Source organism: Ipomoea nil, unplaced genomic scaffold (assembly GCF_001879475.1).
Source record: "Ipomoea nil cultivar Tokyo-kokei standard unplaced genomic scaffold, Asagao_1.1 scaffold1149, whole genome shotgun sequence".
NCBI classification, from domain to species: Eukaryota; Viridiplantae; Streptophyta; class Magnoliopsida; order Solanales; family Convolvulaceae; genus Ipomoea; species Ipomoea nil.
The window spans coordinates 1089065-1114393 of NW_017617577.1; the positions used below are offsets into that span (position 1 = coordinate 1089065).

The 25329-nt window shown below is 30.5% G+C and overlaps 1 protein-coding gene across 1 annotated transcript; it reads right to left on the minus strand.

Moving 5' to 3' along the window:
- Positions 1-1598: 1598 nt before the first annotated feature.
- LOC109183633 (zinc finger BED domain-containing protein RICESLEEPER 2-like) lies at positions 1599-3224 on the minus strand. The gene is made up of 2 exons (XM_019333699.1): positions 2661-3224; positions 1599-2585 (listed from the first exon to the last, which is right to left on the minus strand). Exons 1-2 carry the CDS (start codon positions 3222-3224, stop codon positions 1599-1601), a joined length of 1551 nt encoding a protein of 516 aa, XP_019189244.1.
- Positions 3225-25329: the final 22105 nt, after the last annotated feature.

Below are 25329 nucleotides of genomic sequence, written 5' to 3' on the forward strand. Positions count from 1 at the left end.
ACTAAGTAGGATTAAACTCAGAATTTAAAATTGGAATTAAAATAGTATTAATTCCGTAACAGATGAGTTTAATCTGTACAACAAGCTGAACTTTCAGATTTCAGACCGTTGGGGTGCAGGTGCACACGAGAGCATAAGGACCAGCAACACGAGAGTACATCTCACGTGCGTGCTGTGGTGCAACCCGAGAGTGCACCTCTCGTGGTCACAGATGCACGAGAGTTGTGCTCTCGGTGCACCACAACCTCTCCTCTCGTGCTCTTTGTAGCACGAGAGTAGGTCCTCTCGGTTCGGTTTTGGCCGAACCAAGTGACTATATCAGATGGAAAATGATACCGAAGTTTGGCATAACTTAGCCCGCAAGGCCAGCCAATTTTCGGACGACATTCGTGCCCGCAGGTGCAGGTGCAGGTGCCGGCGCACGCGAGCTCGGGCTTGAATCAAGCCTTTTCGATCTCCTCTAGTTGGATTTTGATTTGCACCCCCCCCACCCCCGCATGAGAGAGCCTCTATGCTATATAGACCTGGCAATTCGTGTATACGGGTTCGCTAACGGGTCGACACGATAACGACACGAACACGATAAGGCTAAACACGAACACGAACACGTTAAGGTTAACGGGTTGAAATTCTTAACACGAACACGATTTGTAAACGGGTTAAATGGGTTGACACGATAGACACGTTTTGTTAATAGGTTTCGGGTCGTGTCGACACGATATGACACGAAACCCGTTTAAACCCACTAAACTTATTATATATAATAATTTGAAGTAAAGTTATATATATTAAAAAAAAAAAAAAAGGAAATAGAACCTTCAATTTCATCCATCAAACAACTAAAAAAAATATTCAACTCATTCATAAAACGATGAAATAATATCCAAAATCATAATTAAAGAAGTACATAATAATATTTTAGAATAAAATTAAACACAATAAAATTCAAATTGCATATTGTTGAACATCAACAATTAATGTAAGGTCTTAGCCTAATGTAATAAATTCATCCATAGTCGTATTCATGATATCTTCTGTAATCTCATTCAAGTCGGTTTGTCCTGAATCTACAAATTTTCAAAATATAATAACAATATAAGTCAATAAAAAAATTAAAAATAACTAATAATGAAATAAAGAAAAATAAACAATGATTCTATTTATAAACTTTATGTAAAAAAATGGCATTACCTAAATCCCCATACAACCAATCTTTTCAACCGACAATACCCTCTACAACTTCTGGTTTAAGTGAGCTTCGGTATTGGTCAAGGATTCTACCACCAACACTGAATGCAGACTCTGAAGCCACTGTAGATACTGGAATACTTAAGATATCTCGAGCCATGGCAGCAAGTTGAGGATACCGAAATTGATTTCCCTTCCAAAAATGCAAAATATTCAAGTCTACTTTTCTGTCAATTCTTTACTCATCTAAATATATCTCAAGCTCAGACTTGTTTTTCGAACTCCCAAATTCAGTGCATTCATAATTGTCAAATTCCTAGTTACATACACACAAAAAATACATATTAAAATAATTCCTTAAAAAATTGATATAAGAAAATTATTATATACATTACATTAAAAAAAAAAAATTACCTCAAAATCATCCTCATTATTCCGGTGCCAACTGAGTCATTGCCAAGATTCATATAATTTGATGAAACATGTCTAGGAGAAATCTTGTTAGCATATTCACGGTAGAGAGAAAATAAGCTCTCCTTAACTTTTTTAAACTCCATAGAATCATGTCCATAAAGCTTTTTGTAACTCCAATCAACAAAATGAATCTTGTAACGAGGATCCAATATCACAGCTATAGCTAAAATCAAGCTAAATGCAGACCAATACTTCTCAAATTTAGCAAACATTTGGATAGCCATATTTCTCATACCCAAATCATCCCCATTCTTTTGTTCTTCTAAAGTTAAGCGTGCCTTGAATATAGCAGGAAAATACAAGTTCGTTGTTGGATACTTGGTTCCAGAAAACACACAAGTAATCTCATAAAAAACTCCTAAGAACTTGCTAAGCTTCTCAATTCTATCCCACTCATCTTTAGATGGGCAATGCTTATAATTTGAATCACTAATTTCCAAGTGAGAAAAAGCCATCCGAAAGTAAAGTGCACTTTGAAGCATAAGATATGTAGAATTCCACCTAGTTGGAACATCTTGCCTTAAACCCCTTTTTGTATTCAAACTCACTAAACTCACACATTCAAGAAACTTTTGTTTTCTAACTTGAGAACCTTTCACATACTTAACGCTTTCCCTCACTTTTTTAACAGCAATATCAACTTCCTTCAACCCCTCTTGCACAATCAAATTAAGAATATGAGCATAACATCTAAGATGAAAGTATTTACCATCATCTAAAAGCACATTTCTTGCATTCAACTGCAGCTGAAAATAATCAACAAAAGTATCATTGGCAGAAGCATTATCCAATGTCACAGCAAACAACTTACTTTCAATTTTCCAATCAGCTAGTAATCCATATACCTTTTCACTTAATGCAATACCATTATGTGGAGGTGGCATATAAGAAAATTCAAGATTCTTTTTTGCAAAATCCAATTTCTATCAATAAAATGAGCAGTAAGACATATACCCATCAGTAGTGAGAGAAGTCCACAAGTCTGAAGTCAAACTAACCCTACCAGGTGTTTCATCAAGCATGAATTTTATCTTATTCTTTTCTCTTTGGTGCAATTTAACCATATCAGCTTTAGCAGTGTTCCTAGAAATAGTAGGCACATCATCCTTCAAGTAAGAGAAAACAGTTCGAAAACCACCATATTCCACAAAAGATAATGGCATATTATGCATAACAATTGCAGATATTAGTAACTCCCGGAACTTTTCTTCACTAAATTTGCTAGACCTCATTAACATAGATCCATTCTCACCACCGATAAGCATTTGACCTATGTCACGTGTGTTTTTCCTAACACAATTTGTAGTATGACGTTTTAGATGACCTGTCCCATACTTGCTGTCAGAATTGATTAGAACTTCACAATATTTGCACTTTGCTTTGATTACATTCTCACCATTTGTATTCTTGATAACCAAACGATCAAAATGATCACATACCTGTGATCTCAACTTCCTTTTGCGTTTCAGTGACTTTTGTGGATCTTTTTGTTCTTCAACTTCTACACAATCATCTGGATCTTCAATTTCAACATTCATATTAGTAATATCTTCAATTTCCATTTGTCCTAACCTGTGAAATATAGTATAAATTTATTAAAAGTAGCAGACAACAAGTAAAATTATTCTAAAACTCTCAATATATAAATCTATAATATATAATATATATATATATAATATAAATTTATAAACAACACAGTATAAAATTTCACATCTTCAATTCCATATAAAAAAAGAAAAGCACAGAAAAATATAAACAGTTTCATAAATTTATAACTTTACAATACAGTTCACATACATATAATATATATATATATATATATATATATATATATATATATATATATATATATATACAATAATATAGCTTACCGTATGAAATTAAACACAAAAAAATACAACTTTATATAATATAATATGTAAAAGTTTGCATACATATACAACTTACCGTAAGAAAGTTCGCATACATATAATATATACAATATAGCTTATACGACAGCTTTTTAATATTACGCACAAAGAAATAAACATACAAGATTGCAAGTATTACGAACTTATCGTAAGTGAAGATCAAAGTATTAGATTATTTGTTAAGCTTCAACCTTCAAGGGAGTATTTGGTGATTGAATGGTTGATTCTTGAAGCGTTTGACAATATCACGCCGTAGAAAATTAAGAATGAAAGCCTAAAGTCTGACACCATCTAAATTGAGTAAATTTCTTAATTCCACCGTGAAAGATTTGTTTATAGAATAAAACTAACAAAATAAGAATAGAACTTTCCATATTCCAAGTCTTAGTTTTCAATTTCCTTTTATATTAATTATATTAAATGAGTAAAATAATATTATAACAATGGTTCTTAGCGGGTTATAAACAGGTTAACACGATAACATTAACGGGGTAAACGGGTTGACCTGTTAAAACACGAATCATAACGAGTCAACTCATTAACGACTCGGGACACGTTAAGGCTAAACACTAACCCGTTATTTTCATGTCCAGTTTCGTGTCATGTTAACTGGTCGTGTCAATAATTGCCAGGTCTAATGCTATACAATTCTACAAGCTTCAAAAGAGCTCATGTATATAAGGGGGGCAAATCTTGTTTCAAAACCAATGTGGGACAAAGTCCACTATTTTCCCTTCATTTCCCAACTCAAATGGGTCTACTTTGAGAATCAATATCTCATTCACCCATTATCGGTTTTGAGCGTACAATATATCAATCTCTTCGTCTCACTATGAAGAACCCGAATCCACTTTGACCCGACCCAAATTGGAAGTGGACCCCACTGATAATTGTACCACAAAATAGCCACTTAATATGCCATTTTATGCCATTTTAAGCTAATTTTTCCAACACTTATGACTCTCTCTGCACTGTGGCCCTATTCTTTCTCTTGTCGGCCTTCTCTCGAGCCAGGGTTTATACCAACCTCATCAAAGGTGGGTCGGCCTACCAGAGCACTAGGGCCAACTGCCGCCTGCTGAACTTGACCAAGCAGCGCAAATTATGCCCTGGACACATGTTTACCATGAATGGTGAACACGGGTCCAAACGGTATCGTTTTTACGGGAAATTTTTTTTTTAGTTAATGTTTTGTTAACCGCGCGCGTTTGTTTAGATTATGAATTTTCTGTTATGAGATTATGAATGTACTGTAAATTCGTAATCTCATAACAGAAAATTCATAATCATATAAAAGAAAAACATTTTTTTAATTATGAATTTTCTGTTATGAGATTATGAATTTACAGTTATGTACTTATGAATTTTCTATAAATTCATAATCTCATAACAGAAAATTCATAATTTCATAACAGAAAATTCATAACCGCATACCAGAAAATTCATAATTTCATAACTGCACATTCATAAATCCATGCCTGCACATTCATAATTTATGAATGTTGAAGAAACTTGCGCGAAGAGGAAGTAAAACCGCGAAATGTGAAAATGAAGAAGAAAAGTCGCGCGGTTAATTAAGAAAAAAAAAAAAGATAACGTACACCGTTACCGTTGGGACCGTGTTCACCACCCATGGCATAACAATTGACCAAGCAGTGTCCCTCATCGCTGCTATGCCATCCGTACACCTAGGGGTGAGAACAGGTCAGGCCCCTTCGTAGGGGCCTAAGGCCCGGCCTATTTAAGGCCTACATAGGCCAGGCTTGTTTAGTAAAAAGGAGAGGCTTGAGCCTATTTTGAAGCCTATATATTAAATTAAACAGGACATGCCTATTTATACCAAGCTTGGCATTCAGGCCTATAAGCCTAACCTATTTACGCACATATATATAATTTATTTGTAATATTAAGTTAGTATATATTTTATTTTATACCTAATATATTTTTTTATTTACAATATAATTCCAAGTATATATAATTATCAAAGCCTAACCCTCCACCTCCAAAAACGCATTCTAAATTCTGATTCAACTATAAATATTGTTGTTAATCCTATTATAAGTATTCTTATTGTTAAATTGTTCTTACTTTTAAATATTTAATGAAGTGTCACGACTTAATTATGTGAGTTGATTGTTAACTATTTATGGGATTATGTAGGATGGCAATTAATAATACAATTGAATTCATTCCTAAACAAGTTAACAAGCATGTTGAAGTTGCAACTTGTTTTGTTTCATTTTATATATGTTTTAATACTATTATGTTTGCATTGTGGCGATATACTTATGTAGTTATATATTAATTTTGTATTAGCTAGGTATATTTCTTAAATTATTTAGAAATATTTATTAATGTTTTTAAAACGATTTAATATATAGGTTTTAAATACGCTCAAAGTAGAACTTACTTTGAAACCTTTTTAATAGCCTACATATTAAACAAGCTTATAAAAAGGCTTCATGCCAGACCAGGCTAATTGTAGGCTCAGGCTTGAGTCTAACAAAAAACCTACATACAGGCTCAGGCCCAGACCCAGGCTTTAGATTTTGGGACGTTATGCCATGGAACCGTGTTCACCATTCATGGTGAACACGGTTCCAACGGTGTTAGTACACCGTTATCTTTTTTTTTTTCTTAATTAATTGCGTGACTTTTCTTCTTTATTTTCACATTTTGCGGTTTCACTTTAATTTGAGGTGAACAAAGATTTCGGACATTCATAAAGTATGAATTCATGCCTGCACATTCACTTTGGAACCATGCCTACACATTCCCGTCCGAAATCACGGACATTCATAAATTATGAATCCATGCCTGCACATTCACTTTGGAACCATGAGATTATGAATTTTCTGTTATAAGATTATGAATTTTCTGTTATGAGATTATGAATTTTCAGTTATGAGATTATGAATTTTTTGTTATGCGATTATGAATTTTCTGTTATGAGATTATGAATTTTCATTACATTCATAATTTCGGACATTCATAAATTATGAATTCATGCCTGCTCATTCACTTTGGAACCATGCCTACATATTCCCGTCCGAAATCACGGACATTCATAAATTATAAATCCATGCCTGCACATTCAGTTTGGAACCATGCCTACACATTCACTTTGGAACCATGAGATTATGAATTTTCTGTTATAAGATTATGAATTTTCTGTTATGAGATTATGAATTTTCAGTTGTGAGATTATGAATTTTCTGTTATGCGATTATGAATTTTCTGTTATGAGATTATGAATTTTCATAAAATTCATAATCTCATAACAAAAAATTCATAATTTGATCAAACGCGCGCCGTTAACTCCACATCCGCGAAATTTTTTTTTTTGCCTAAAAACGACGTCGTTTTGCCTTGTGTTCACCATTCTCGGTGAACACGATTCCATGACATAATTTGCGTTAGATTTTCGTAACAGGCCTAGGCCTAATTTTCTAAAACTCGGCTCGGCTCGGCCTATTTCCACCCCTACATACACCTATCCTGTTAGCCAACTCTTAGGCCAATGGTTGGACGCTAGCTTGGCCCTCGAGGGGCCCAGGTTAGCTCCTATTGTTGGGGAATCCCCTAAGATGTTGAGGGTGCCCGTTAATCTCCTCATCTCTTTTAGTTGTGATACCGACTCCTAGGGGTAGAAAACCCCTTTCCCCTGTCAGTAGATTGTTGGCTTCTAGATCCGACCATACTAATATATTGCGTAACTGGATTCAGAAAAAATGATTTGAAATTGGTAGATTTTAAGAAAACATACTTTTCGTATCAGTATTTATAGAAGGAGCCAACGGTCGTTTTTAATAGATGTGACTAACTATAAATTGTGGTTAATATGAAAAAATATGGATGAAAAAAGATTAGTATTATATTCACCATTCAAGCCCATGACCCCTTGAAATAATGTAACTAGCTAGGCTACAGCTAATCAATTATAGAAAGGAAATAAATTCATGTCCAAGTAGTCCAAGTATCTAACCAACGGATTAATTGATCTACTTGAAAACTAGTTGGAAAGTGCCAACCATTAATTATATAAGTTAGACCAACAAGTGCTAACGACATACTAGGTGGAGAAGTCAAAGTAAAGGTGATGATATTTGAAATGGACGGACTCCGATCCCTTTATAATTTACACAATGCACTTTTAGGGTCACAAATTTTAAATATACTTTTACATATTATCATTATATGCACTTTGTAATTTTGCATAATACACATTTACTACATATTTGTCCAAAAAATCTGTTTTCAAAAGACCCTATGTATAAGTAATGTTTTTTTAATTGACAAAATTAACGATGAACGGGCTTAATTATCTATATGAATACCGACAGAAAAGGTAGGTGGTATGTGTTTCGATGAAATTATTGATATATATTTTTTTTTATTTGAGAAATTTATTTGTTTCTTAAATAATTGTTTCGAAAGGTTATTATCCACATTTATTAATCGATTTGATTATTTTTGTTGGGATTTGGGAATTAGTGCAACTTACAAACATGAATTGAAAGTTAGCAATATAATATGGAATATTTTTCAAATAGTGCAACCGACTAACATGAATGGAAAGTTAGTAATATAATATGGAGTATTTTTCAAACCATCTAACAGGTTAATAATATGGCACGGAGTATTTATCCAATCCTTTATCAGTCTTATAAAGAGTTTTGACTATATTACATGTACTTATATCAGCAGGTCAACGAACCAAATTACTCACATCCTAATTATTAGGATAGCTGGCTCTAAGACTGACACAAATTCTTGATACTAAACCCCTCCCGATTGTACCCGTCCATTCTTACCCTCTTTGCATTAATATTAGCCCTTTCTTCTGATTGTCAAAAAAAAAAAAAAAAAAAAAAAAGTAGTACATCAATAATATAGTACATAATATTTTTCAAATATGTGATATTAAAACCTACTAACATATATAATTAAGTTTGTTTGCATCACTATTTATTTGCATAAGAAAAATTTCAGATTTGAGTGTCATCTTAATCAGAGTTGGCACTATATTGAACAAATATTATTGATAGGTTAGAATGTATGTATCTAAAGAGAAAAAAAAAAAAAAAAAAAGAAAAAAAAAACTACTAACATAAGACGTTAATAAAATAGCACAAAGCATTTTCAAATACAAGATATATATTAATTAGACCTACTAACATAAGTTATACATAATAATATAGCACAAAATATTTTTCATATACGCCATACCAAAACATATTAACCTAATTATAACATGATAGCACGCAATATTTTTTGAATATGTGATATTAAAAATTACCAACCTAAATATAACATTAATAATATTAGGCGACCTCACAAAAGACCAGTCGTTGTAAATTAATTAATAATATATCATGGAGTATATATATATATATATATATATATATATATATATATTTTTTTTTTTTTTTTTTTTTTTTATTGACACATGATTTTGAAACGTACCAACCTAAAAGGCTAAAATATTATAAGGAGTTGCAATAAAGTTTCAAATCAATACGCAATTACATGCGAAAAATTCTTAGGGACCTCTCAAATAGACTTAATCCAAACTTGAGTAGATTAATCTCATTCGATAATTGGTGAATATATACTAAAAAAAAAAAGGAAGAAGAAATCCAATCAATACGCAATTGCATAAATTGTAATGAGAATAAAATGGTTTGTCGTTACATAACAAATTATCCAGGCGAACCTTATCACGGCAACTTGATATCGACAATGATTTGGAGTTATGGACAAATATATACAACAAATATCATAGGAGCGAGGCACCAAAAATCGAAGTAAAATAAAAAAAAAAATATTATTTATACTAAATTTTTGTCAAATATTTTATTTAATAATATGGTCAGTGTCATAGTTGTTTTCTATTAGCAATTCAGTTAATTTAGGCTCCTTTTGGAAAGTAGAAAAATGATTTGTGGAAAATATTTTCTGAAAATGAGTCATTTTTTAGAAAACATTTTCATTTCTAGTGTTTGGCTACACAACGGAAAATTATCTTTGTGTGTTTGGAATTTTCAGAAAATGAGTAGGAAAATGAAAAGAATTGAATACTTCAAAATTTTAATTGTTTTTTTTTTTTTTTTTGCACTTTGAATTCAAAAGAAAAAAGAAATAAAAAAGACCGAGGACCGGCATGCGGGGCCCGTCAACCCGCATGGAGCAGACTTTGGTTGCATTAACCCTAGCTTGCGGGTTTGGTGTGCCGACTCGCAAAAGCCCGCAAAAAATTATGCTCGAAAAATTTTGCATGTGTATCCTTTGAAAAATGACTTCCACTCAAAAAAAAAAAAAAGGGAAGTTATTTCCCCTCAAAACATACATATTTTCCTTTGACTAATGCATCATTTTCCATTGACCTCATTTTCCCACCTCTTGCCAAACACTCAAAACTCGGAAAACATTTTTCGGAAGTCATTTTCGGGTTTCCAAACACACCCTTAATGATTTAATTACAATGTAGTATATTCTATGTAAAGCTACACTATATGATAAAATTTTGATTTTAAAATCTTGATATGCTATCCACTCATACTATGTAGACTAACTTTGCTCTAAATTAATTTAAAATAGGGAAAATTGTAAAAAATGCCCCTTTATAATATGCCAATTATCAATGTCACCCCTGAATTATGAGTGGTGTAAATGTTGCCCCTCAATTATCAAAATGGTGCACATATAGCCCCTCCCGTAATGGATATGTGGTTCCCCACCGCTGTACATCGCAGGTATTTCCAATCGAGGGAGGGAAAAACAACTAAATTACATATTTACTCCAACTTAACAGTGCTGTACACGAACGAGGAACCACATGTCCGTTACGGGAGGGGCTATATGTGCACCGTTTTGATAATTGAGGGGCAACATTTACACCACTCATAATTCAGGGGTGACATTGATAATTGGCATATTATAGAGGGGCATTTTTTACAATTTTCCCTTTAAAATATATTGATTTCTACTTTCCCATTCGTACAATAATTCTAGGTAAATATTCTATTCTAAAATTTTAAAATAGTGTAATACAATTCCCTTTGTACATCTATACTATATATAATAACAAAATCCTGGAATTTTAACTTCCCGCCCAATTCCTAAAAAAATCTCTCTACCCAATAAAATGTATTGATTTCTACTTTCCCATTCGTACAATAATTCTGGGTAAAAATTCTATTCTAAAATTTATAATAGTGTAATACAATTCCCTTATACTACATATAATAACAAAATCCTGGAATTTTAACATTCCGCCCAATTCCTAAAAATCTCTCTTCCCAATAAAATATATTGATTTCTACTTTCCCATTCGTACAATAATTCTGGGTAAAAATTCTATTCTAAAATTTTAAAATAGTGTAATACAATTCCCTTTGTACATCTATACTTCTATACTATATATAATAACAAAATCCTTGAATTTTAACTTCCCGCCCAATTGCGAAAAAATCTCTCTTCCCAATAAAATATATATATTGATTTCTACTTTCTCATTCGTACAATAAGTTTGGGTAAAAATTCTATTCTAAAATTTTAAAATAGTGTAATACAATTCCCTTTGTACATCTATACTATATATAATAACAAAATTCTTAAATTTTAACTTCCCGCCCAATTCCTAAAAAATCTCTCTTCCCAATAAAATATATTGATTTCTACTTTCCCATTCATACAATAATTCTGGGTAAAAATTCTATTCTAAAATTTTAAAATAGTGTAATACAATTCCCTTGTACTATATATAATAACAAAATCTGGAATTTTAACTTCCAGCCCAATTCCTAAAAATCTCTCTTCCCAATAAAATATATTGATTTCTACTTTCCCATTCGTACATTAATTCTTGGTAAAAATTCTATTCTAAAATTTTAAAATAGTGTAATACAATTCCCTTATACTATATATAATAACAAAATCCTTGAATTTTAACTTTCCGCCCAATTCCTAAAAAATCTCTCTTCCCAATAAAATATATTGATTTCTACTTTCTCATTCGTACAATAATTCTGGGTAAAAATTCTATTCTAAAATTTTAAAATAGTGTAATACAATTCCCTTTGTACATCTATACTATATATAATAACAAAATCCTTGAATTTTAACTTCCCGCCCAATTCCTAAAAAATCTCTCTTCCCAATAAAATGTATTGATTTCTACTTTCCAATTCGTACAATAATTCTGGGTAAAAATTCTATTCTAAAATTTTAAAATAGTGTAATACAATTCCCTTTGTATATCTATTCTATATTATATATAATAACAAAATCCTTAAATTTTAACTTTCCGCCCAATTCCTAAAAAATCTCTCTTCCCAATAAAATATATTGATTTCTACTTTCTCATTCGCACAATAATTCTGGGTTAAAGTTGTGATGTGTCAAAAGTTTTGCAAGGCATAACTTTTGACTCGGTTGTCCGTCTTGGACAAATGTTTTATTGAAATCGCGTATTTTTTTGAGATCTATCCACCGCAAACTGCCGTAGGCTGTTTGGCCCACCAATTTCTAAAAAAAAAAAAAGCTTTATTAAATAGTTTCTAAGAAAAAACTATGAGAAACTTATGTTTTTTAATGAATTTTTAAATTTTTTTAATTAAAAAATTGTCCCGTGCATTATTTGATAATCTCTCTTTATAATTGGTAAAATTATTTAATTATGGTAAATTAGCGAATAATTAATAATGCTAATAGAAATCCTAGCAGAATAGTAGAATTGAAGAATATTTAATTCTTGTTATATTATTATTGTGACTCACGGAATATAATACAAGAATATTTAATTATGGTTATATTATTATTGTGTGCCTCACGACCATTATATACTAACAAAACTTGAAAAGATACTAATAATAATAATAATAATAATAATAATAATAATAATAATAATAATAATAATAATAATAATATAAGTGGTTAAATAATATTTAAAAGTAATTAAGTGTTAATAATAATGGTAAGAATATTAACGTAAGAATTATAACATAGAATAAATTGTAATAATTATTAACTATAGTCTAGGATTAAATTTAGAATTGTCAGGAAAGATAAGCGACCTCTGGTGAAATTAACTCTTTATCGATTTAAATATTCTTAATATATTACAACAATTCTATTCTGTGCATCGCACGGGTGAAAATACTAGTTAAAACTGCAGAAAACTTCCATGTAACTTCTCCAACAGTTACATTTTCGTTTATAAATAGTTTGGAGAAACATCTGAAAAGATACATGCAATAAACTTGCATTAATCTTGATATTTCACAGTTCTACAATTCTACAGGAAATTCTTAAACAAAGCAACTTAAGAATTTCATTCATCTTCTTGTATCCCATAAGATTAAATTTTGAACCTTGTTGCTTTTATAAAGGGAAATTTAAAGTTTATAGGAAAGTGATTACACGCTTGAAGATATCAAATGATCCAGTTTTTGTTCCCTGTTGCATTGTATTTTTTTTTTTTTTTTTTTTGTATCTCAAATGTATTACAGAATACAAGCACTTTTTTCCAACAATCTATAAGCTTTAAATTTATAAACCTGTGATCATTGGTCTTGTCTTGAAAGGTTTGAAGACAAGATGTTTGGCGTGAAAGAACAGTTTCCTATCACAGAAATATTTCAAAATGAGAATTTCGAATTTGGTGGTAAGGATGACATAAATCACTTTCTTTTTATTGTACAAGAATATTTTTGTGCGATTTTGCATGGTGTTCATGGCATGCTATGTACATGTTGTACATGTGGTTTGAATATATATGCTATGAAGTTTCATTTCTGTTTTCACTCAAAATCATGTGCATATCAAATTATGCCAAGATGATTAGTGAGATGTGTAAAATGATTTTATTTAAATAAATCATTTTGTTAGCCATAATTTAATTGGCATGAGAAGAGATGTTCTCCCCACGGTGGGGTGAGTGGTTTGAGCGCATCAAAGGCCGGAAGAGATGGATTATCAAGGCAGATACAAGTTACAGGATGAGATCAGTACAGTACCGTTTATATATTTGTCTCGGCCTCGCCAGGTACGTAAGTTTTATTTTAATGACTGGTTAAGTTTTGGATTATGTCTAGAAGATATGCATGAGATTTTCTTTTAAATTTTGCGTAGCCTGTTAAATACAAGGATATGTTTATGCATGTGTATAAATATTTTTATATTGTGACTTTGTCTCGGTTGCATGCATAGTATACAAGATGCATGTATAATATGTTGGATCTTGAGGTGCTGTAAATCTACCAAATTTGGATTAATTTGGTGCTATCAATTTGTTGTTTTCTTATGCATGGTTACAATGTGTAATGATTGTAAGTTGGAATTAATTTCAATGTCATGCATGAAATTATTGATTATTTTAGCACACAGATAATTTTATCCATGTGAAAGTGTGAAATATTATGTTATATATATTTCTGATTAAGGCAAGAAGCCTTTGAAATATTTGTTATATTTTTTATAAAGGCAGAAAGCCCAGGAAATATTTGGTTATATTTCTTATAAAGGCATACAGAAACTTTTATGCATGAAGTATGCATAATGAAATTCATAAAAATTTATTAATGTATTTAACACACAGTTTCTCATATTGAGAATGTGTTAAAATTTTGAAAGCCAACAAGTTTACTAGTTTATCTAGTATGGCTGGCAATTAGTAGTGAAAAGAAAGTTTAAATTTAAATCATGGATTATGATTTAAAATGTCATGATTCTTCAGTTTAGAAGAAACATGAAAAGTTAAAAGCTTAAAATCAAAATGGTTTATTCTCCAAAGTTGATGTTCTCTGAATGGAGGAGGTTTATTCTCCAAAGTTTATGATGTCTCAAATGGAGGAGGTTGAATTTTTATTTTAAGAAGTCCTCACTGCAAATAAGTTCAACATGAGATTGATATTCTTGGTTGTAGAATTTTCAAGATATAAATATTTATTGACTAGGAACCTATAAAGGGGTTCCAGTAAAATCAATTAAATATTTTATTTCACCAGTTCATTAATAGAATATTAAAATTCTATCTATCATCATATTCAGTTGGTAAGTGGATGAGATTAAAATGAATTTTGATATACTTGAATAAAACCATTAATTATGGTTTAGTATATTTAATTGAAATTTCCATCATGAAAAGATATTCTAATGCCAGTTGAATGTCTAATCATGAAACTTGTTCTTCAATTAGTAGATGGATATTTCTGCTTGGAGGAGGTGTTGTTTTATGAATTCTAAAGGCAAAGTTTCCTTTTCAACTACGGCATCAGAATTTCTTACGTTGGCTTTGACATGCAAGAAGTTGATTGGCTAAGGAATTTGATTATTTAGATTCCGGTTTGGTCAAAACCGATGTCACCAGTTTTAGTACATTATGACAGTGCTACTACACTGGTCAAAGTATATAACAATAAGTTATAATGGCAAGTTAAGACACATAGGCATGAGATAAAGCTATGTGTGAAATCCTAGGTAATTGTGTTGTAGCACTGGACCTTGTACAGTCCTGATTTTAACGGATCCGTTTGCAAAAGTCTTTGCAAGGGACATGGTTTTAAAGACATTGGAAGGGATATGGAAAGCCTAAATTATTTAATTGCAAGTGAAGGAAAGCTCAACTCACGTCTAAGTTATTACGTTAGACCTTGAGTTCAATGTAGATGATTACTTCATTTTGTGATTGCAAGCATCAAAAGTTATAATTAAAAATTATATCCCAAGGAAAAGTGATGCTTGGTTCTGCATTGTTGTAAGGATGAGTTTTTACTCTTTACTGATCTTTTGAAAAAATGCAAGGTGCAGTGCATGATATAAAAGATTAGCCTCTGTGAGCATGAAGTGTGGCCACTTCAAACAAGTTTGGGCTTTACTTGGTACGTGCTCATTAATGGATACGGACACATGGCCATAATAGTGTCAAGTTACAGTGAGTTATAATGACTGTAATGTAAGATTTTCCCTAATAATATATATTATATATTATATATTAGGGCCTTAATTAAGTGGTGCAAGTTGACTAGGCTTATTAAGTGGTCTGGTTGGACTTAATAACTAGTAGTTGTTAGTCAACCAAACTCTGTGCCTAATATAAACCTGGATTGATGGGATACAGGATTATGGATTAGATAGCACATTCAGTTACGGTACTTAGACTGCTCAGTAGATACCAATACGCCATCTAGGGTTCTGAGTCAGGTCTGAGGCAAAACATGGCTGACGGTTTACCGTTAAGAGGCAACACAACAGGAAAATCAACTATGGCTGGAGATCAACACGGCTACGCTTCCGCTATCATACGAGGTTAGGTTTCTCGTATACTATGGTTCATATAGTTAGACTATTGTATATCTAACATTTGGTTTCAGAGCCTTTATAATCTCTGCCTGGTTGATTGTTTTGCCTAAAACAATATTCAGTTAAATTTACATATACATCAAGTTTTTGTATATGTTTTGTATATTAATTCTTTGAAATTTACATACAAAATATATCAATTTAGTTGTGATATAATTAAGCAATAGTATGTATGTTTTGACTGAATTAATTACTCCGTACAGTTGATTCTGCTGAAGTCAATTTTCTACCTTCAAGAATTCCTAATGCCTACTGTCAATTTTTTGGTAATCTGCGCTCGTTATTTCAGAAAGGAGGAAAGGTGCATTAAGATATGTTTGTGTCATTAAGTAATTACCAATTATCAATATCATTTATATTTATTTACCATATCATTATTTGCTTTAGTTAATATAATATATTAATTATGGTAAATGGTAATTATTTAGTTTATTATTACCATATTTATATTACCTAATTTAATATTTTATATTATTTTGACAAATGGTAAATATATGGTAATTGCTTGTTCTTGGATGATGCCCTTTAGTTTTCTTTTAATTTTGACATTGAATTCATTATTAAATTATCATTCAATTTGGGCAAATATTAAGTTTTAATTTGCTATTTGAATTTTAATTTAATATTGAGGTTTATATTTAATTGCCTAAAGTATTGCAATTTATTTAGGATATATGGGTTAATAATATATTAATATGCAAATCCAAGCATGCTGTTTATAATCATAAATTATTGTTATAATTATACATTCATAATAGCATGCATTAAGGTTGCATTTAGCATATTATTAACTCATAAATTATTATTATTTTTTTTTAAAAAAAAATATCATTCAATTTTTGGATCCTTGGGCCAATTTTAGTCATCACGGCCTATTAAAAGTAGCTTGTTTTGGTTTCCCCTTAATTTTGGACATATTTTAATTTTATATGTCTATGGGACTTTAGAACCTGTTTTAAACAAGCTATTTGGGACATATCTTGGGTCATTAAAGTATGGATCCCACCTTTTTTTTATTGATATTTTAATAATAATTATAGCTCCTTATGACATGTTTATTAAGTTTTAATTATTACTAACTACCATTTTTATGTATTCATCGTTAGTAATAATATTAAGTTTTGGGTCTATTTCAGTACTTAGACCATTTTTTATTCATGTTATAATTCACTTGGGCCATTGAGGTTTATGTGCCTAATTTGAGTGACTAAAGGCTATAATTATTGTCTTGACCTGTTTTGAGACATTAAAGTTTTAAGCATTTGATTGTTATTTTGGCCATTTAGAATTACAACTATTGTTTAAGTCGATTAAATTTTTAATCTATCAATAGTTTTTCAGGGCCTTAATAATAATATTAAATCTTTAATTTTATGGCAAAAGCAATATAGTTGGTATATTGTTTGCACAATGGTAATTTTTGTTATTACCTTAACTTCAGTCTCCCTAAGTATCATAATAGTCATGATTAATTATTATGTGGTAAAGTTGAGATTAGTATTTTGCATCCCTTAATTACAGTTTTGCCACTTATTAAGTTAAATTCGGCATTATTAATTACTGTTATTAAGTTTAGGGGCTAATCCCGTTTGTTACCTCTTCATAATAATTATTATTTCATGGTAATCTACTATATTTGGTACATTGGTATGATTACCACTTCATTTTACATGACTATTAATGTTGGTAATTAAGTCCTACCAATGAATTTTTTAAACGTACCATTGGACGTTGCATCGAGGCAACTGACACCGACAGTGAAGATGGGAGAATTCTGGAGTTTTTTCTTCGGATGATCATCGTTGTTAGCGCAATGGAGAGATGCAATTTGCATCATTAAGGTTAGCCATTAATTATCTTTTACGGTTATTTTTGATAATTAGTGCTACAGTTATAGTTAAACCGCTAATTTGGACTAGTCACATATTTTATCTTTAGAAAATGGAAACATTAAAAGTGCATTATCATACTTTAGTTTGTCATTACTAATGTTAATAGTGATTATAATGTTACTTATTGCTATTAATAATTAATTAATGATAACATTAATATTGTTATGGTATTCAGATATGCATCTTGAACTGTTTCCAAATAAATTTATGTGACAATACTCCAGTTCAGAAAATAATTTTTTGGACATTAATATTTTTCGGACATCAAATTTTATTAAGTTTTCAAAATTTTATCCGAAAACGGTTATAAATGTTAGCAGTTTTAACCATTGTTTTTCCATATTTAGTCTCCTACCTAATGTGATAATATTATTATGGCTATTTATTGCTATTTTGATTGTTTGCAATTTTGCCATTAATAATAATAATAATATTATTACCCGGGTTATGGAGAGTGATTTTGGATCAATTTAGTAATTTTGGAAAAACATATTTTCTAGGCAGTTGACTTTTGCCATTAATTCCATAATTCATTTAGTTCTTGGAATTATGATTTTAGTTCTGATTGCCCATGTTTGGTTAAGTATGAATATTTGGTATAAATTCATATTCTGTAGTTGGTTCATACTTTCTAGATTGTTTTATGCATTCGATCACATTAAGTGCATAATATTAAGTTTAATTATGTAATTAGGGTTTATGAGATTTTAATTTACAAATGCTAGCATATCCTTTTGGTTTGATATTGTTTGAATTTGTAAATTCAGTTATTTCTCATAAATTTGATATTTATCCATTAAAATATTTTCCCATGGGCTTACAGTTTAAAAAAATTTCAAAGTATACATCCAGTACATTATTATTCAAAATGTTGGGTTTCTTTTGGTTTGGACTCATCGGTGTTTGAATATTAAGTTTATACTTTAAAATCTCGTATTGTAAGTTTGCTTTAAGTTATGCAATTTATTTGGAATATATGAGTATAATGTTTAATTTTATGCATATTCGTCCTAAGCATAATATTATGTTTTAAATTATGCAATTTTATTATGCCTTTAGCAATGCATACTTTGAGATGGAATTATATTAGTTCCTATTTAAGTTCGACTTATGCATAAACTTTAGTTGCGGTAGTGCCTGAATTTAAGCACGTGTAGTCCGCTATTTTTAGTTCACCATTTAAGCTTTAATCATAGGTGAACCCTACAGTTTTCTGGTATATACCCTACAGTTTTAGGTTCATACCCCCAAACAGTTATACATTAAGTATATATTAATCGGGGAGACATACTAGTTTTAATGGCCATGAGTTAAGAACATCTTGAGCCACTAGTCTCCTTAAATTGATACTCTATTTAAGGAATTGGTTTTCAGTGAGACTTAGTCTCTAACCACCTTTCCTTGGAGTATATTTAGATTTTCCCATCACAATCTGGTATAATCTGTTTGCCAAAATTTTAAGTATTCCTTGCTAATGTGATTTTATTTCGGTTCATTAAAGAATAGCCAAAGCATCTTTAATTTACTGAAATATATTGAGTTTTCAATCTTGGTTAATTAAGGAAATGCTACAACATATTCAGCTGCCTAAGATTGTTAAGTTTTAATCACATAAAATTTAGGCAAGAATTTGATAATTGTCTAGTGATCTTATAATTTTAATTTGGTTTGGGAGTAGCCACAACATCCTTAATCTATTAAAATTATATATTAAGCGGTTTATTTTGATCATATAAAATTTTAGACATATCATTTGTGATTAATTGTATATAATATGATGGAATTTAGCCCATAGGCAATTTCGTTATATTTGTATAATTAATCAGGATGAAATACTGGACTACGGTCATAATTTAGCCCACAGGCAATTATGTATCGGAATGTAGTTTAGTAGTTTTATCAGTGATGATAGAAATAAATCAATTTATTTACTTTATGGTTATTTGTAAATAATTTCCAATTCTATCATGAAGTTTAATTTTATGATGTAAATTTAGGTCATATTTCTTAATTTGCCCATAGGGATTAAGAAAAGGAACATGATCTCTTAAGTTTTTTATCATAATGATAGCAATGAATCTTATTGACTAAAACTTTAGCCTACAGGCAAGTTTTATGTCATTTGATTCTTCAACTCATTTGATAATGGTTTCATCATAAATAACATTTTTTAGTTGGATCTAATTGAGTAAAACTTTAGCCCACAGACAAGTTTTATGTCACTAGATTCTTCTGGCTCTTTAGCAATTGTGAAGCCCATAGGCAAGTTTTATGTCAATAAATCCCTCAACCCATTAGATAATAATTTTATCGCAATTTCTTAGAATTTATAAATTTAGTTCAATTATAATTCTAAGTTTCATGGTTTGCATTGGCAAAACATGTATTCAGTCACTTCCCAAAGTTTAGTCACTTTTATTAATTAATCCACGAATCTTGCTCGGTTCTTCGAACTAACTGTAGTAAGTTACGTGATTTGACATACCTCTTGGTTTCCAATAATGTTAAAATGTATCTTTTGAGCCAAATTCTAACTTGGTTTTGAAAGATGTATTTTGTTTTTTTAGTATGTCCAACTATGGTGGGGAAATATATCTTCATTATTTAGTTGGACGATAATTGGAACCAAAATTGATTATTTAGTATGTCCAACTAATGGTGGGGAATTATGTCTTCATTTGTTAGTTGGACAATAAATCAATTATGAGTATGTATGTTATTAAGTTCATTTTATTAATTTCGCTGAAGAATGTTTTAATCAGTGGGAGTGATCATTTAGAAAAAGATCATTAAGATACTCCACTAAAGTTTATGGATTTAAATGGCTTCATACATCCTAAATTTGATTGTATGTCAGACAATAAGTCCAAAATATTCCACAAGTATTAATCGTGTATTTGTTCATATAAATTCATAAGTTCAAATTATTGAACATTTGGTTGTGCAACATATTTATGAAAATGTTGTAACAATATTAAGGAATTTATTAGAACAAAAGCATTTAACTTGTGGTGCACTGTCATTTAATCAATTCTTCAGTGATTAATAGAGTCTCTAGTTTCTTCAAAATTGATCCTGACCTTTTTGGTTTGTAAGGCTCAAAACAATTTTGTTAGACACATAAGTAAGACTCATTATGTTCAGTTCATTTAAAATGAACGTTGAAGTTATTTTGGAAGTTATGGTGTATGATTAAGATTCCAAATTAATGGACTTAGACCTTTGGTTTATTGTCTAAGTTATTGGAATGCTTCTGTGACTTGACTATCTTTTGACTATTTTTGATGAGTGGGAGTGACAGACGTGTCAACTCCAAGCTCTTAGCCGTTAGAGATAGTACTTAAAGTTAACTTATAAAGAAGTCATGGAATATAGTTAGCATTATGCTAACATTAAGAGATCTCTACTTAAGGCATGCTTATAAAGTTTTAGAGATCATACAGTGTACTCTTTTGTACAATTTGGATGCGTTTTCTCCTTCAGTTGTGCACATAATGTATTTTGATAAACATCCCTTAAGGTACCGAGAATAAACATAGGGTTTGTTCATTAAGGACCCAAGTTGGAGAATTAAAATGCATGTGACCATAATGGATACTACTCTGATTAAATAGAGGACATATCACTATGATTCGTGTGTTTTGTTCTTTGATGATGGTTGTGCTAGTACTTGCACCAAGTGGGAGAATGTAAGATTTTTCCTAATAATATATATTATATATTATATATTATATATTATATATTATATATTAGGGCCTTAATTAAGTGGTGCAAGTTGACTAGGCTTATTAAGTGGTCTGGTTGGACTTAATAACTAGTAGTTGTTAGTCAACCAAACTCTGTGCCTAATATAAACCTGGATTGATGGGATACAAGATTATGGATTAGATAGCACATTCAATTACGGTACTCAGACTGCTCAGTAGATATCAATACGCCATCTAGGGTTCTGAGTCAGGTCTGAGGCAAAACATGGCTGACGGTCTACCGTTAAGAGGCAACACAACAGGAACATCAACTATGGCTGGAGATCAACACGGCTACGCTTCCGCTATCATACGAGGTTAGGTTTCTCGTATACTATGATTCATATAGTTAGACTATTGTATATATCTAACATGTAAAACTTGTGTGTGTTATATCTACGTTTCGTCGAAGATACTACGTGATACAAGGTTCGTCCATCTCTGCAATCTGAATTAATGTAACGCATATAACTGTATGTGAAAGTTCAATCTCTAAGACATTTTCATTTATGCATGAGTTTTGGATTTATCTTGGTAAAGTATTAATTTTTACTATATAAATGGAAGATGAATGTTGGAAATTTATATAGTAATGGAGATTAATGGAGAATGAGTTTGTTGGAAGGCTTTGTCTATTCCCCAACATTGGGGGGCTATCCACAATATATATATATATATATATATATATATATATATATATATATATATATTATGGTAATCTATCATGTCGATCAACATGATAATTCTTTATACACCGTACTACCCCAAAATAAATGGTGAAGGTATTGAGTTTGTATTAGGTATTGTGGACCAATATTCGATACGAACTATCTTTTCAAAAATTTACTACTATTTATGTTCAAGAGGCATAATTCATATCTATATTGTAACCTTTCCCATAAAATTAATTTAAAAACTATTAATTTTTACTATCGAAGAATTGACTGACCTGACTATGAAATCATATTGTAATTTTTTTAAGGATGGAGAATTACAAAAAAAAAATTTTATTTAAAAAAAATATCAAAATATCTCAACTTTTTCTTATATTTTGACCCTATTTGAAAAGTAACAGTCAACTGTAAACGGATTAAACTAGCTAGTACTGTTAATTGTTTAAAAATAAGCATTTGTTAAAATTATTTGTTGACTTTAACTAATTAATAACATATAAAATGAATTTTGAGGATATGAATTTATTTATAACAATTAATTTTACCAAACACTTATTTATACAGTCTAGTGTTAGCCACACACCCTAATTAGTTTTCTCCATTGAGAACTGTCTCTCCGAAGAAAACTTATCTCCCCAAACCTTCTCCCCTCCAACCCTTATGATCCCTCCCCCTTTCTCCCCTTTATTTTTACAATGGGAGATGCCCTTAGAGTCCACTTATTGTTTTTCATTTAAAAGTTTGTGGATTTTGTTAACCATTGTATTCTTAAGTTATTTTATCCTTCAAATACTCTTCACTATTAAAAGTGGATCCCACCTCCACATCATCAAATTTACAATTCCTTCACTATTTTATTTATATTCTTACAATACTCTCTTCTTTTTCAGAACTGGTCACACATTCATATCACAATACATAAAATAACAAAATAGTAATAAATGTGTTTTTTTTTTTTTAAAAAAAAAAAAAACAAAGAAAGTACAAAATGCGACTTCTCTTTTGTACTTTGCAAACTTACATTACACTTAAGTGTATATATATACACACTTAGTATGTCAAATTATCTTGAAAAGTTCTTATTGGATAAGGATAGCAATACAATTGTGCATTTGTGCTACCCATTCATTTGGTGATCGATTATTGATTATTGATTATTGATGGGGCAGCCATGCTGTAGCCTTTAGAGATGAGTCAGAGAAAGTCAACCTCACTGCAAGTTGGGGACAACATAAACCACAAAACATAAATATGGGGCAGCCATGCTGTAGCCTACTAACACAAGTTATACATAATATATAATATAGCACAAAATATTTTTCATATACGCGATATCAAAACATATTAACCTAATTACAACATGATAGCACGCAATATTTTTTGAGTATGTGATATTAAAACTTACCAACCTAAATATAACATTAATAATATTAAGCGATCTCACAAAAAACAAGTCATTGTAAATTAATTAATAATATATCATGGAGTGCATATATATGTATATATATATATAGAGGAAGGTTCAAGTGCGGCAGTGCACTTAGGTGCGGCGGTGCGGTTAATTGTAGGCTATTAGATTAGATAAATCCAACGAATCACATTCATCAAGGCTTTTCCGATATTTTCGCGCGCGTTCTCACAGTACGCGAACTGTAAGGTTAAAGTCGTCATTGGGCACCAGAATATATCAAATTATAGTGTTGTGTGTTTTATGTTCGTTATTGGTGCATTATTAACCTTACTGTGGTGTATTCGAGAATTCGTGTTGGTGTCTTCCCGAGCGGTCAGTGCGACCACACTAATAGTTATACAAATATACACCATCCATGTTAGAAAATGCACACCAAAAAAACATGCACAAATTAGATACGCATCACCAGAACGCACCACTAGGTATGACTAAAAGCATCACACAGTGTTCAGAATACACCATTGGGGTGGTGTGTTATATGGTGTATTTTTTGGGTGTGTTGTGTGTTTTTTGGTGTATTTGTGCATTTCATTGTGGTGCTTTTTCCTAACACTATTGGTGTCTTTTGTTAACACTGTTGGTGTATACTGACAAGCGACCGATATAAATAACCACTACAATTACCATAACACCCCTCACTTACAAGGACGCGCTTAAATCTTTAAATCTTCAGAAATTAGCCACTGCCGTTAGATTAAGCAAAAATGGACGACGCTGATATGACCGCACCACCGCACCTAAAGCCACTGCCGCATATGAGCCTTATTATATATATATATATATATATATATATATATATATATATATATATATATATATATATATATATATATATATATATATATATATTTATTTATTTATTTATTTATTTATTTATTTATTTATTTATTTATATTGACATATGATTTTGAAACCTGCCAACCTAACAAGCTAAAATATTATAAGGAGTTGCAGTAAAGTCTCAAATCAATACGCAATTGCATGCAAAAATTTTTGGGGACATCTCAAATAGACTTAATCCAAACTCGAGTAGATTAATTTCATTTGAATATTCGATAATTGGTGAATATATACTAAAAAAGGAAAAAAAAGAAAAAATAAAGAAAAGAAGAAATCCAATCAATACGCAATTGCATAAATTGTAATGAGAATACAATGGTTTGTCGTTACATAACAAATTATCCAAGCGAACCTTATCACGGCAATCTTGATATCGACTTCGATTTGGAGTTATGGACAAATATATACAACAGATATCATAGGAGCGAGGCACCAAAACTCAAAGTAAAATAATAAAAAAATATCATTTATACTAAATTGTTGTCAAATATAGTCTAGTGTCATAGTTCTTTTCTATTAGCAATTCAGTGACTTTAATGATTTAATTACAATGTAGTATATGTTATGTAAAGCTACATTATATGATAAAATATTTGATTTTAAAATCTTGATATGTTATGCATTCATATATACTATGTAGACTAACTTTGCTCTAAATTAATTTCAATCCAATATAAGTATTTAATAATTTCTTTTATTTATAACCTATAATAATAACTTCATAATTGCTTATGAACTATCTGATCTCACTACAAAGACAAAAATAATTTT